The sequence below is a fragment of the Amphibalanus amphitrite genome, unplaced genomic scaffold (assembly GCF_019059575.1).
Source record: "Amphibalanus amphitrite isolate SeventyFive unplaced genomic scaffold, NRLGWU_Aamphi_draft 000945F_arrow, whole genome shotgun sequence".
Taxonomy (NCBI): domain Eukaryota; kingdom Metazoa; phylum Arthropoda; class Thecostraca; order Balanomorpha; family Balanidae; genus Amphibalanus; species Amphibalanus amphitrite.
In genome coordinates this window covers 138,125-151,416 of record NW_024882439.1, presented here as the reverse complement: position 1 = coordinate 151,416, position 13,292 = coordinate 138,125, and the positions used below count along the sequence as shown (strand labels likewise).

The 13,292-nt window shown below is 51.2% G+C and overlaps 1 protein-coding gene and 1 non-coding gene across 2 annotated transcripts in view; one reads left to right on the top strand and one right to left on the bottom strand.

Annotated features, from left to right (window-relative positions):
* The window catches only part of LOC122368407 (CD109 antigen-like), a 114,434-nt gene that overhangs the window by 99,131 nt on the left and 2,011 nt on the right, over positions 1–13,292 (top strand). Inside the window, exons 18-28 of the mRNA XM_043342316.1 lie at positions 1,849–2,028; positions 2,309–2,494; positions 2,919–3,087; positions 4,326–4,509; positions 4,785–5,091; positions 5,437–5,617; positions 5,946–6,175; positions 10,957–11,109; positions 12,215–12,393; positions 12,664–12,838; positions 13,138–13,243. Of these exons, the coding sequence (XP_043198251.1) occupies positions 1,849–2,028; positions 2,309–2,494; positions 2,919–3,087; positions 4,326–4,509; positions 4,785–5,091; positions 5,437–5,617; positions 5,946–6,175; positions 10,957–11,109; positions 12,215–12,393; positions 12,664–12,838; positions 13,138–13,243 (2,050 nt within the window). The remainder of the gene's footprint in view (positions 1–1,848; positions 2,029–2,308; positions 2,495–2,918; positions 3,088–4,325; positions 4,510–4,784; positions 5,092–5,436; positions 5,618–5,945; positions 6,176–10,956; positions 11,110–12,214; positions 12,394–12,663; positions 12,839–13,137; positions 13,244–13,292) is intronic.
* Trnad-guc lies at positions 8,248–8,319 on the bottom strand. Its single transcript has one exon. It is a non-coding gene; the product is annotated as a tRNA-Asp (tRNA).

The following is a 13,292-nucleotide window of genomic DNA, read 5'->3' as shown; positions in this document are numbered from 1 at the left end:
CGCTTTTGTCGCCATGAAGTTTATCCTGGCCGGGCTGCTGCTGGCGCACGGTCTTCAGCTGGTGAACGGTAGACTGGAGGCTCTGGCCGCCGCCGCCGCTGCCGCTGACACCGCCACCACTGCTGATTCAGCTGCTGCCGCCGCTGAGGCTGGTGTCACCTCTGTGGACGCTACTGAGGCTGGTGTCGCCGCCGCCGACGTCGCCGAGCCGCCGCTGTCTGACGAGGCCGAGCTGCGTCGGCTCGGTCGGCTGCACCGCCGTCTGTCGGACGTGATGACCAGCCTGTGCTCGGCCATGTCCCCGGAGCTGACGATGCTGATCGCGGTGGGCGTGCTGTCGCAGGTAATGCTGGCCGCGCTGCTCTTCTCCACTGTGCAGGACATGGGCTGGCTGCTGCGCTACCTGCCACTGGCGGCCGTCTCCATGGGCGGACCGTGTGAGACCTGCCAGCAGCTGCTGAACCGGCTGGACGCCGGCCGCCGGCTGCTGCTGCGACTCGAGTGGCACCGCCCGCAGCTGGCCGGCACGGTCGGCCCCCTGCTCAGGAACATCGAGCACGACCTGGAGACGGTCGGCGACCTGGGCCTGTTCCGTCTGCGGCGCTCCACCCTGCTCAGCGTCTGGTCCACCATCGCCACCTACATCATCGTGGTGGCGCAGTTCAAGATGTCCGAGACGCCCTGATCCAGTGCTCCGAGATACATACACATTACACAGCGCTTTGATTCACATTGCCGTGATGAGAACGCCGTGATGTACAGATATTGCGGGCGAGGCTGGCATCACAGCCAGCCATGAAGCTGCTTGAATGTGATTGAATGTGAACTATATAATAGGTACTAGCTATATTAATCATTACGTCGCGTCAATGGAACTCATTATAGCTTATTGTTTTTCGGTTGTTCATGGGGGGAATTAATCGAATTTAGTTTTGGTTTCCGAAGGCTTGTGATATGAGTTTTGTGAACAAGCTTTCGAATTTGCAGTGCCACGTCTGCAGGTTTATGCCTTTTAACAAGACTGATCACTGCACGTCATCATGTTGTATTGCACCATAAGCCACCATAGATGTCAAGTATATCAGACAGATAAATGTCAGACAGATAATAAATCTACCAGCTATTATCTATAATGCATATCGTAGAGAAAGCTTATGAATAAATGAAAAAACGCACTGATATCTTCTGTTTCCATTGCCATGTGAAGCGAATAATTCGCACCAACCTGCTAATGTTTGGTATCGCAAAGACTCTGGTAGCCGCGACCGTCTAAGTAGTTTACCCGCGGGCTGCGGTGGCGCACCCTGGCTGTCCCTCTCCCCTCCCCCCCCCCTTCCCCCGCTCGCTCGTCGGTCACGGTCGCCGACAGACCGCCGGTCGTCGGCCCGTCGGTCGTCGGTGGATGTTGGCTCAGAGTTTGGCGGGGACGGGTAGGGGAGGAGTCCGTGAGAGACGTCTGGTCCCGCTGGGAACGATGGTGACTTGGCACGGGGTGACGGGAGAAGGAGCTGTGTGTCCTCGTAGTCACAGGAATAGCTACTCGATGTCTTATCAGATCTGTTATCAGTATTTTGCTCACATTGGTTTTTGACAGTTGGATCGGTGCTATTAGTAATGTACGGTTCCAATGGTTGGTTAATTTATGACCACTTGGTAATGAGTCCTACCGACGTGCGTCGATAAAAACGCATCTGTTGACCTGAGATGCCTACATTTTGCTACCGTATAGCCTCCACTTGTTCCTCTCATCCCTCTCGCCAGTACTCGCGGTGTTCCAGTGCTTTCCTCTCAACTCCATTTCTAGGTACTCTGCAATGTACCACTAACTCTCCCTCCCCGTCTCTCCAGTACTCAGTGACCCGTCAGCTGGAGGCCGCCGCCAGCCTGCCCACCGCCTGTGTGCTCGGGGAGCAGCTCGGCCTGATAGTCACCCTCCGCAGCAGGGCCAACAGCAGCGTCACCGTCAACCTGGTGCTGGCCAAGTCGCCCCGCTACCGCTTCGTCAGTCTGGCAGAGTTCGGAAAACAGGTTAGAGCCCCTGTGAATAATCAGCTCACACAGGGCAATGCGTGGAGTTTGGCCTTTCAGCGCAAGATTATTTGACTGGTAGCGAAGGCATTTGATAGCGTAAGGTTTAGCGTCAGCTTTTCACCCTCGCTAACGGTACCTACGATTATACTCGTAGGAATGCATTTGTAATGGCGTATCGTTGACGACTTCTAACGATGTAAGAAGATGAGATTTATGAGGAAAGATCTTCAGTTTTCCGCCTCACTCCCGGCCCTGACACCGGTACCGGTCCGCTCAGCCGGGCAGCGTGCGCCGCTCGGATGACGCCCTGGTAGAACACCGCACCGCCGTGGCGCTGGCAGCCCGGCAGACCAGGACCGTCACGCTGCCCGTGGAGCCGCTGGTCACGGGCACCGTCACCGTGACGCTCTACACGGAGCACCAGGGTGTCAAACACTTCCTCAGGGAGACGGTCTCCGTCAGGGTGAGGATGGGGCGGGGAGGGAGGTGGGAGGGGAAGAAGGGCTTTGTGATTGCGGGTCGACGTAGAATATTTGTCTTGTTTGCTCTGTAATATTTAATTTGCTAAATAAAGCGACAAGGGTAGGTAAATCAGGTAATTTTAGAAATATGTTCTAATAATCTCTTTATTCTCTTCTCTTTATTCTCTGATTAATGGTCGCCGGCATGCGTTAAGTCGTTAAACACGGAGTATTTAGTGATAAGTCGGTATATTTTCGGTTGTGCAGCATTATCTATTTATATTGTTCAAAAGTCGTGATATTTTCGTCAAAAGTATCAATGGGATAAATTATTCGGTTTGACCGACATCATCTGCCCTCTCCTCTGACGATCTTTCCCTCCATGGAAATAGAGACTTACCCCCCCCCCCCCCTCCCTCCCGTCAGCTACCCGGCGTACCCTCGGAGGAGCACACGGTTCTACTAGCGGACGTCACGGCCCGGCCGTACCTGTACCAGTTCCTGGACGTACCGCGTCCCCATTTGGTGGTACCCGACTCGTACCACGCCACCATATCACTCACCGGCGGTGTGGTCGGACCGTGGGCTGATGCAGGTACGGCATTGGACTGAGACGGGATGGTGAATGCCACTTGAAATCGGTACAGAGTGGGCGCTGGGCGGGACCTGGCGATAATATTTTAACTGTAATTGTAATTGAAGTGATTTGCCGGTGTGCGTTGGTTTGCTTATCTTATGCTGTAATGTTTAAGTCAATATTTTATCATGTCTCGGAGCCAAGCCAAGCTTCGTCCCACATATGTGCACGTTTCAACAACCAAGCACAGTTATATTCACGAACCGTTGTCTCCTAAGTTGCCGAATACTAGGGGAGAGTGGTGCAGGAGGCCCCCCCCCCCCTTTAGCTCAGTTGCTATTCTTAGACAACTGATAATATTTAAGAGCTAACGTGTGCATGCGCTGTGTGCATGCATCATTTTCCCATACATATTTGCATTCAAAATGAATCTAGGGGGTACACAAACCGTAAACTTTAACATTTTGGAAAAAGTTGCAAAAGGGCCTCTTACACTATGGGTATGGTAAGAAATAAATTTGCGTTTTACCCCTCGGGCGTTTTACAAGTCAAGTCGACTTGTAAAAGACGCTTTGCGAACACAGCTGCAAGGCCTTTTATTTCGAAAAGCTAAGCAAATACGGTGTTATCGAAACCAATAACACTTCCAAAGCGCTCACACAATGCGAAAACTAGCACAACCAAACGCTGATGACCAACGAAAATTGTACCTATTACCTCTAAGAAAGGAAACAGAAAAAAAAGAAACAAAAACAAACTCCTTGAAAAAAGAATGCCACGCCTGCCGCAGGTGCAGGCGTTTTAGCATCGGGGGCGTTTTTTATCGGGGGGGGGGGGCGTTTTATCATCCTCGAAGGGAGGGCCTCTTAAAAAATGCAGTGTTTTAACGTCACAATATTTATGGTTTATGAGACATTTGCAGCGCACCAGAACATGGTCTATTCTGAAGCTAGCATGTGACAATTTCGATGAGATAAGATTGCATTTGATAGCCATTGTTTTTTTTTTCAGATATATAAGGGTGATAAAGATGCATATATCTAGCAAGTAAAGGGGCAAAAACAGAAACAGGCTTACCAAAAGTCGCTGCGACGCACCTGATACCTCAGGTTTCGTGAGTTGTTGTTTCAAGAGGGCTTCTGCTTTACAAGAACATTAAAAAATAAATAACATTATTGGTTTGGTAAAAAAGCGATGGGGCCTCTTACCGACCCTGGGCGTCTTACACGGATCTCTCCTACCCTTCTGCTCCACAGAGGACCTGCCCACCGCGCCGCGGACCGCCGACGCAGCGCTCAGCTGCCTGCTGATGACGCTCTATGAGATGACGTACCTGGCGCCGGAGCGGCCGCGCGCTGACGCCCTGATGAGCCGCCTCTCCACCGCCTACCAGAGCCTGCTGACCTTCCGGCGAACGGACGGCGGCTTCGCGCTGTACAGGTGGGGGACCGGGAGAGGGTTGGGAACTAGGTGTGATGCTGCAAACACTTTTCAATGAGTGTTTGAAATTCCTGGGATGACGCGAGGGAACTTTCTGAGAGTGTGAATATGCAGTAGAAAATGAATTTTGTTAGTGTAAAGGAACCGTTTTACGCATAGCTGGCGTTGCAGTCGAACGCGCCTCCACCCACCCATGACTCCTTAGAGGTCTTCTTTGCCGTATATCATTAGGGGGACGTTCAGTAAATTCACCGTCGCCTTTCCGTTTTCCCCAGCAGTGACCAGCCGGGCAGTATCTGGATGACCGCCCATGCCACGCTGGCTCTGGCCAAACTCCGCCGATCGCCGCGCCGCCAGCGGTCACTGCTCGACACTAAGGTTCTCTCCAGCGCCGCTAGGTGGCTGCTGCAGGCGCAGGAGAGCTCTGGTCTGTTCCGAGAGGAGACGGTGGCGGCCGACCAGCGGTACAACGATACCGGTGACGTAATGCTGACGTCACATGCGCTGATGGCGCTGACCGAGGTGGCCAAACTGCAGGACGAGACGGGCGCAGCGACTGCTGATGGCTCAGAGACACTGGAGGTGCGTGGCGCTTTTGTTCTACAGAGGACGCAGTGATCAGCAGCTACAGCTGCCTTGATACGAGAGTTGTATCATTTCCTTTTGAACATTCCCGATTTATTGCCATCAGGAACGACAATTGATGGTCTAGAGTAGAATCATGTTGTTTCGCTCTGCAATTCTGCATCTACAATGCCCTTGTGAAGGATCAAAGCAGCGTCAGTCTACCCGACAAGCCCAGTTTTAGTGCATTAGGTCGAAATGAATGATCTTTGTGCCTTTCCAAATTAAGCTGCCCTGTACATTATTGTCTCCAAGGGCTGATTAACCTCCCTCCCGATGACCCCCCCCCCCCCCCCTCTGCAGCGTCTGGCCGTGCCGGGCCTGGCCGAGGGCGTGGCCTCCGCCACCGGTCTGCTGTCGGTCCGGGTCCGTGGCTCACTGACAGCCCTGCAGGCGGCGCTGGCGGCCCTGGCGCTGGCCGGTGGCGGGGGCCGGGCGGCCAGCGACGCGCGAGAGCTGCTCTCCAGTCAGCTCAGGGATGAGGGTGAGTGGAGGAAGAGAGGATGAGGGACAGAGAGGAGGGATATGTCAACAGAGTGCTGCAAGGGGATTGAGTCATTTAGCGCGAATGATGGGTACGACCGATACGATTAAAAGAAAATCTTCTGTTACATGTTATGTTTTGATGTATGTCATGGACGAACTTACCTGTCATCCTCTTATAAAGCCCCAGTGTAGTCAGTAAACTCATGTTATTGCTTGCAAGTTGCAATGGTCATATTCATTCATCTTCTGTAAAAGCCGAGACCCATCTTTTTGCGTTCGTCTTGGCATCCCGTGGCGCTAATCAATATGCCTTCTTTCCGTCCCAGGCGAGTTTATGTACTGGAGTCGCGAGCCGCACCCGCTGCCGGCCTACCGTCTGGAGGAGCATGTGCCGTACCTGCAGCCGAGGCGCACCTTCAGCCGCGAGTCGGAGAACGTGCTGACCACGGCGCTGGCGCTGAGGGCGTACGTCGCCCTGGGACAGCACCGCACGGAGCCCATCGTCCGCTGGCTGCAGGCCAGGAGGGCTACCGACTTTGGGTGGATTGGATACATGGTGAGTTATGGGAGCGGGCTGAGGGATCATTGGGTAAAGGACTACTTGTCGAAACATCTTACGTATTGAAGGCATGGGACGAAACGAATATAAGAAAACGTGATTGGGAATACTACCGACCGCATGGCGACTCAGTGTAATACACCTTTTTTTCAATCCGAATCGGCATCCGTTCATTCAATTACGGCAGCGGGCACCTTATCTCGACAGGCACTCCAACAACTCGACACTGGAGCACGCATTTCGACACGTTTCACGGATTTAGACTAGCATCTGTTGATATTCGACCAGGGTCATTGAACAACGGCAGGGGCATTTAATATCGACAAAGGGGATTCTGTTTTGTCATATTGCATTTTACGTCGGCAGCTTGCAACCAAGCTAGACAATGGTCAATTTATCTCATCAGTGAATTAATCAACTCTTATCTTTTCGGAAAGGCATTTTAAGAATGTGCGCTAAAATGTTCCACGGTACTGTAAAGAGACACTCAATACACCTTTTTTCAATCCGAATCGGCATCCGTTCATTCAAATACGGCAGCGGGCACCTTATCTCGACAGGCACTCCAACAACTCGACACTGGAGCACACATTTCGACACGTTTCACGAATTTAGACTAGCATCTGTTGATATTCGACCAGGGTCATTGAACAACAGCAGGGGCATTTAATATCGACAAAGGGCATTCTGTTTTGTCATATTGCATTTTACGTCGGCAGCTTGCAGCCAAGCTAGACAATGGCCAATTTATCTCATCAGTGAATTAAGCAACTCTTATCTTTTTGGAAAGGCATTTTAAGAATGTGCGTTAAAATGTACCACGGTACTGTAAAGAGACACCCAATATGGGCGCTTGGTTGCTAAGTAACCACACCTTTTTCTATCCGAATCGGCAACCGTTCATTCGAATACGGCAACGGGCACCTAATTTCGTCAGTCGCTCTGGAACCTTAACACCGGTTCGTCCCTAACATCAACCGCTTCCGGCACACAAGTTGACCTCATTCGAGGTCACCATCCTTGCGTCACTCTGTGACAATGTGGAAGCACTGGCGAATCCAAAGGGCGACGGGGGTCATTCGGGGCCACGCTCCAGGCGAATCCAAAGGTTGACGGGGGTCATTCGGGGCTTCGATCCTTTCAACGCATCTAAAGTTGACAATGTTTTAGCCGTATTTCTTGCATGAAAAACAAAAATATTGATTTTTTCATTTGTGTCGATCTGTCGACACATTGTGAGTGGCGCTGACCGCCAGCGCGGATGGTTCAGGTCTACCGAGATGGGAATGGGCGTGTCACCGGAGAGCGGCAACAATGTTTGCAGGACGGCGGTTTGGTCAGTCATGGTCAACTGTATTTCTGGGCAAAAAACTGCCCTCTGGAAAGGTGGAAACCCTACGGGCTGACCCATCGATCGCTTTGGCTGCATATCCGTAGCGGGACAGTTTTATACCGGCGCCTTGTCAGCCGCCGCAGCTCACCGGTCACTGGTAGACACCCAAATGCTTCCTCCGCATAATCCTCTCATCTCACGACTCTGACATGGCTTGCTAGCCTACTCACCCTCCATTCACAGAAGAAAAAAAAACGTTTAGACCTTAAAACGACGGCCTTGACGCATTTTGTGCTCCATTAATCCAAGGGAAGTCTAAGAAAAGGAAAAATGCTGTAAATTATAGTGGTAAGCATTGAAAACGCATCAATGTAAAAAATATGGTATGAAATTTGTTCGATTTAACTTGTTATACCGCCAACGAAACTGCATGACCATTGCCATTGTAAAATGAAATTTGCCTTTTTCCAATGCCCGATGTCACAGTCCTATGCCGTGTGCCGAAATCCATTGGCCAGTGTCGAAACCACGCTCAGTGTCGAAATTAAATGCCCCATGTCACGCCTCTGCACTATGCCGAGTTTGGAGCGTGGTTTGTCGAAAACGCACTCAAGCTGACGTTCCTAATGCAGATCTGCCGAAACTAACTGACCGGATGCCGATTCGGATTGAAAAAAAGGTGTATGTTCGTGGCTACGGGGGCCTCGTGAACGGTGCTACGGAACTATGGCAAAAGCTCCCCGACGGGGAATCGAACCCCGGTCTCCCGCGTGACAGGCGGGGATACTCACCACTATACTATCGAGGAGTGGGGAGACGGGTCTCGAAAAGTGGTTCAAATTCGAAAAGGCTGTTTTGTCGTCACTGATCGCAATTTGTGTGGACACGAGACTAATGTGCATAGGCGTCGCCAGAGATTTTCGGTTGGGGGGGGCAAAATCAACTTTTGTGTTAACCCTCGCCCGTATTGGTGTTTTTTCCAGCCGCGAACGTACAAGGGGGGGGGGGGGGGTCCGTTGGACCCCCCCTTGCCGTTTCGCCCCTGATCGAGCTAGAGCTCCGCGGAAAAAACGAGCGTGTTGCCCGTAACGAGAGGAAGCCGATGATACCCAATTTTAGGGTCCTAGGTCATTGGTTGACCTTGCAGGTCAGGTCAATGACCCCAAAGGCGGGAAAATGGGGACCTGTTAGAACGTCGTAAAGTGTGGCTGCTATGTGGTTTTTCGGGGTGCTGATCACGAATATCATGTTAGTTTTGATCACAGATGATGTCTTCATGTATTTAGGCCAGGTTGGGTCAGGTCAGGTCAGGTCAACCAGTAAGGATATTCGTGGTAGGTGGCAACCGCCTCTGACAGCTTCGTAACATGTTACGAAGGCACCAAAACTACTTCGTAAATGTTCATATGGTTGCTAAATTCGAATTCAGCTCCAAAAAACTGGCCTAGAAACATGTAAAAATCGAAAAAGTGAACCGAGGTCATCAAAGGTCAATGACCTGACCTGACCTTCAGGTGACCTTGACACCCACCCTAATGCATGGGGGCAACATCATATCACATGTATGAACGCTTGAAACCACGAAAAGACTGCAAACGCGCGGCTAATGCGAGCAGACATACGCCGAATCGCGATTCCAGCCAAACATGGTCTCGAAAAGTAGGTCACAGGTCAAAGGTCATTTGGGTCAGGGTCATGAAATTTTCAGGGTAGGTGTGAAATTGATTAACGCGAGGGTACTGAAAGTTTCGTCGCGATCGGCCGCTTTTTACGCGAGTTATTCGCGAAAAACCATGGGGGGGGGTCCGTTCGACCCCCCCCCCCTATACGGGCGAGGGTTAAAACTTGCCTTTCCCCAGTCTAAACTCACTCGTTTTACATATCATTCGACGCGCAATGGTGCGAGGAATCCGATGGTGACAAAGGTTTTCTTCTAGCTATGACATGTAATTTTTTTACAGAAAAATTCGAAATTTTGAAATTTCATGACAAAAACGACTGGTAAAATTATAGTATATAGTGGCTGCGATTGCCGACGCACTGCAGAGGGCCCCTGTGCAGACGCTCGACGCTCATCATTACCCAGGAAAAGGTGAAAAACGCTCCATTTAATCGGATCACCCTGCCAAAACCTCCATTCACGCATGCATGCAGAGGTTTTACGTGACATGCATAGGACTTATCCCAGCCGCCAATCGTAGCTAAGTTTGGGCATTCGGCGGAGAGTGAATGTCGGAAGTGTGAATCGGAAGTAATTCATCTTTGCTCCAGTGAGAGGAAGTGTTTTGTTCACTCGAGTGTGAACAAGTTTCTCGTTTTTTTGTGTGAAGGGATGCGCTGCAAACACGAACAAAAACTGTTAAACGGAACCAAAAGTTACGCACGGCATAGCGGCAATGGATCCCTAAGAGATAGGTTTGGGACTTCCAGGCCATTTCAGGCCACTCAGGGTCAGTGCTGACTCTCAGAAGCATGCTTAGGATCCCGGAGATCGGCGTGGGTCACCTCAAATATTTACGTATACGTGGTGCTTTAGGGCTTTCCGAGCCCAAGGTGGGACCCTCAGAAGCCAGTATGGGCGGCGGGCGCTAAGAGACTAGGCCCAGGGTGAGCCTGGAGCCCTCGGATAACAGTGTGAACCCTCGGGGTCTGTGTCGAATCCCTAAGGACCCTACGTAGGAACATAATACATATGTGTTGCGGACCTCAGAGGGACACGTGAGCTGTGACCCCTCAGATGCCGGCTTGGGGTTAGCAAAGTCTCAAAAGTTTGGCTGAACTATCAGAGGCCAGTTAAGGTTCTCAGAAATGTTCGAAGGCTCAAAGATCCCTGTATGGGCCCTCAGAGAACATGAACACCAGTGGGACTTCCAGAGGCCGGTTTGGGCCCTCTGAAAGCTTCTTTAGGGCTCAGTGGAGCTCCTTAGGAGCCTTTGTTTAAAACAAGCTCATGAGCCCTGCGACACTTGTACGGTACTTGAGCCTGTCGCAGACATTTGACGAGAGTTGAGAAAGGCCCCGAAGGTTTCGTTTCACGCTTTGAACGAAAATTGTGTCAGCACTCCAAAACTTATGAAAATCAGCTGTAAAATGTAATTAAGAACGAACTAGGAACATAGAATGAATCACAGCATTGACATTTCCGAGTCTGGACTTGGAGTCTTGAAGATTTTGGCGACTGCGAGTCAGACTCTGGTTTGAACTGCACGCTCCAACCGAGTCTGACCTCACAGGCATTCTCATAAAGGTACCCCCATTTTTCCCGACTCCAAAATCTCATCGGATCTGTATCGATCTCAGGGGGTGCCCGGTCCGAGGTTGGGGGGGCAAGCTGCCCCGCTTGCCCCCCGTAGCGACGCTAATGCTAATGTGCCTTGTTATATTTATCATTTTTGGGGGTACGGTCTAAAGACCTCTGATCCCTTGGCTCCCTCTCTGACTGCAGGACACCCTGGCGGTGACGGAAGCGCTGATGGACTACTCCAAAGCGCGGCACGTTCAAAAGGAGGCGGACATTCAGATGGACGTGGAGACGGCCGGTGGAAGGGACAGCTTGCACACGCACGATCAGACGGCCGGCTCACGGCAGGAGCTGCAGGTCGGTGGCAAATTCAGTGATATGGTGCCGGTTGGTTGAGTGGGGTGGGCCGGCCGCTGACACTTTGTTTAGGCTCGGGAGCCGCCTTTCGATGTGCTTTGGCATTGAACAGTCTCGATGTCGACTGTCGATAATAGAATACCTGCGCTTCATAAGGTCCGACTCTATTTTTTGTCGTGCAACGGAACGTATCTGCTGACCTACACCTAGCTGTATTTGACGACATGTCTGGGACTGAATTTCCTTAAAAAACTCCCTCGGCTGTCGACGTTAATAACTCGAGAAGTTCCGGTTTGACCGTCTGACCTCCGTGACCTCACCCTGACCTCCCTGTGACCTCTCCCACAGATCACCGACCCGAGCGAGGGTCTGACCTCATCCTGACCTCCCTGTGACCCAGGCATCGGTAGGATTGTGATTGCAGGATTGCAAAATCCTGATTGCATTCCTTTTTGGTGGATTGCACCTGGATTTGAAATCCATTCCAAAAAACAGGATTTGATTGCGGATTGGATTGCATCATACTTCCAATTTTTGCAATCCAATCCGTTTGTGTTTGATTAGTGTTTTGAAATGGTTTGTTGCGATTGAAAATTATGAGATCGGCTTCATCGGCTTAATGTACTTTGCTATCAAGGGCTTTACATCGAAACTTGAAATAATTTAAACGTTTTTAATTTAAACGCTCAAAGTAATATACGCTGATGAACTACATAGGAAGGGCAAAATTACGTATTTGAGGGCGAGTTTTAGAAATATAAAACACTGGTTGGGTAGAGGTTTAAATGTGGGGGTGTTTGAGGCAAAAATATTTCCCATAAAATACCTGTGCCTTAGATATAGGCATTACTCGCAAGACTAGGTACTAGAGATGGGTGATTGGGGATGGAGGCACGGCCCGATGCCCCCTTCCCTCCCCCAGATCCACTAGTGCACATAATAATACAACAGGATTGCAAAAAAGGATTGCGGATTTGATCACAATCCAAGTGAAAAAGGGGATTGCGGGTAGGAATGCAATCCACTTCGGCACTAGGAATGTGGATTGGGAATGCAATCCTTTCAAAAAGGATTTTACCGATGCCTGCTGTGACCTCTCCCACAGATCACCGACCCGAGCGAGGGTCTGAAGCTGCGGTTCACCGGGACGGGGGTGGCCCTCGCTCAGCTGAGCGTTCAGTACCGACTCTTCTCTCGGAAGGAGGAGGGCGACATTCTGCTGGACGTGGACGCGGGTCACCACAGTCCGAACGGATCGCACGTCACCATCGGGCTCTGCGTCAGGTCGGTAGCCCGCGGATTGGGTCGTGGAAGCTGATCTTGTTTGAAATAATGTGATCGTATTGGAATATTTCCTTTTGGCTTTGGTCGTCATGACACATGCCACAAGATTCGTGTATTCGTATGAACCGTCTACTTAAACTTATGGGAACGAGTTGTCAACTATGTGCCAACTTATGTGAACTTAAGTTCAGAAAAGCGCATTTTCGCCAGTATATTTCACACGACTGGAGTTGGACTGTCTAACCTCTCTCTCCCCTCCCCCGTTCCCAGGCTCTCCGACCTATATGAGCGTCGCGTCTCGGGTGCCGTGGCCGTGCTCGCTGACGTACCCTCGGGTTACGGCGTGTCGGCGGCGGCGCTCCGTCAGTACGTACACAGCGGGGCCGTGCCGCGACTGGTGGCGGCGGAACTCGCAGCACATCGACTGCAGCTCGTCTTCAGCTCGGTAAGAGAGAGGGAGAGAGAAAGGGGGGAAGGGGATGGAGTAATGGAAATGGGTGGGGGAAAGGGAGCTATATTAGTCAGAGGATAAGAAATTGTTGTTTAGTTGAGACTTTATCGATGATGAACATGGGGCAAAATTAGATTCGCTAGTAGGTTCCCCTAATCAACTGTGGTAGCACTAGCACCAGGCTCCCATTCAACTTACGTTCAGGGAACAATAAACCATACTTCTTCCATCAATTCCGCATAGACTTCCATCGATATATCAGCTGTGACATTTTTACCCCCGTCTTGTTCCAGCTGGTCTCTGCGCCGGTGTGCGCGCGCATCACGGTGGTGCGGTGGTTCGCCGTGACAAACATGTCCCGGAGTCTGTCGGCAGAGGCGTACCCGCTTCACGAGCCCGGTCAGTGTCTGGTTGCTGCGAGTGCGGACGGTCGTCGGTCGGGACCGTT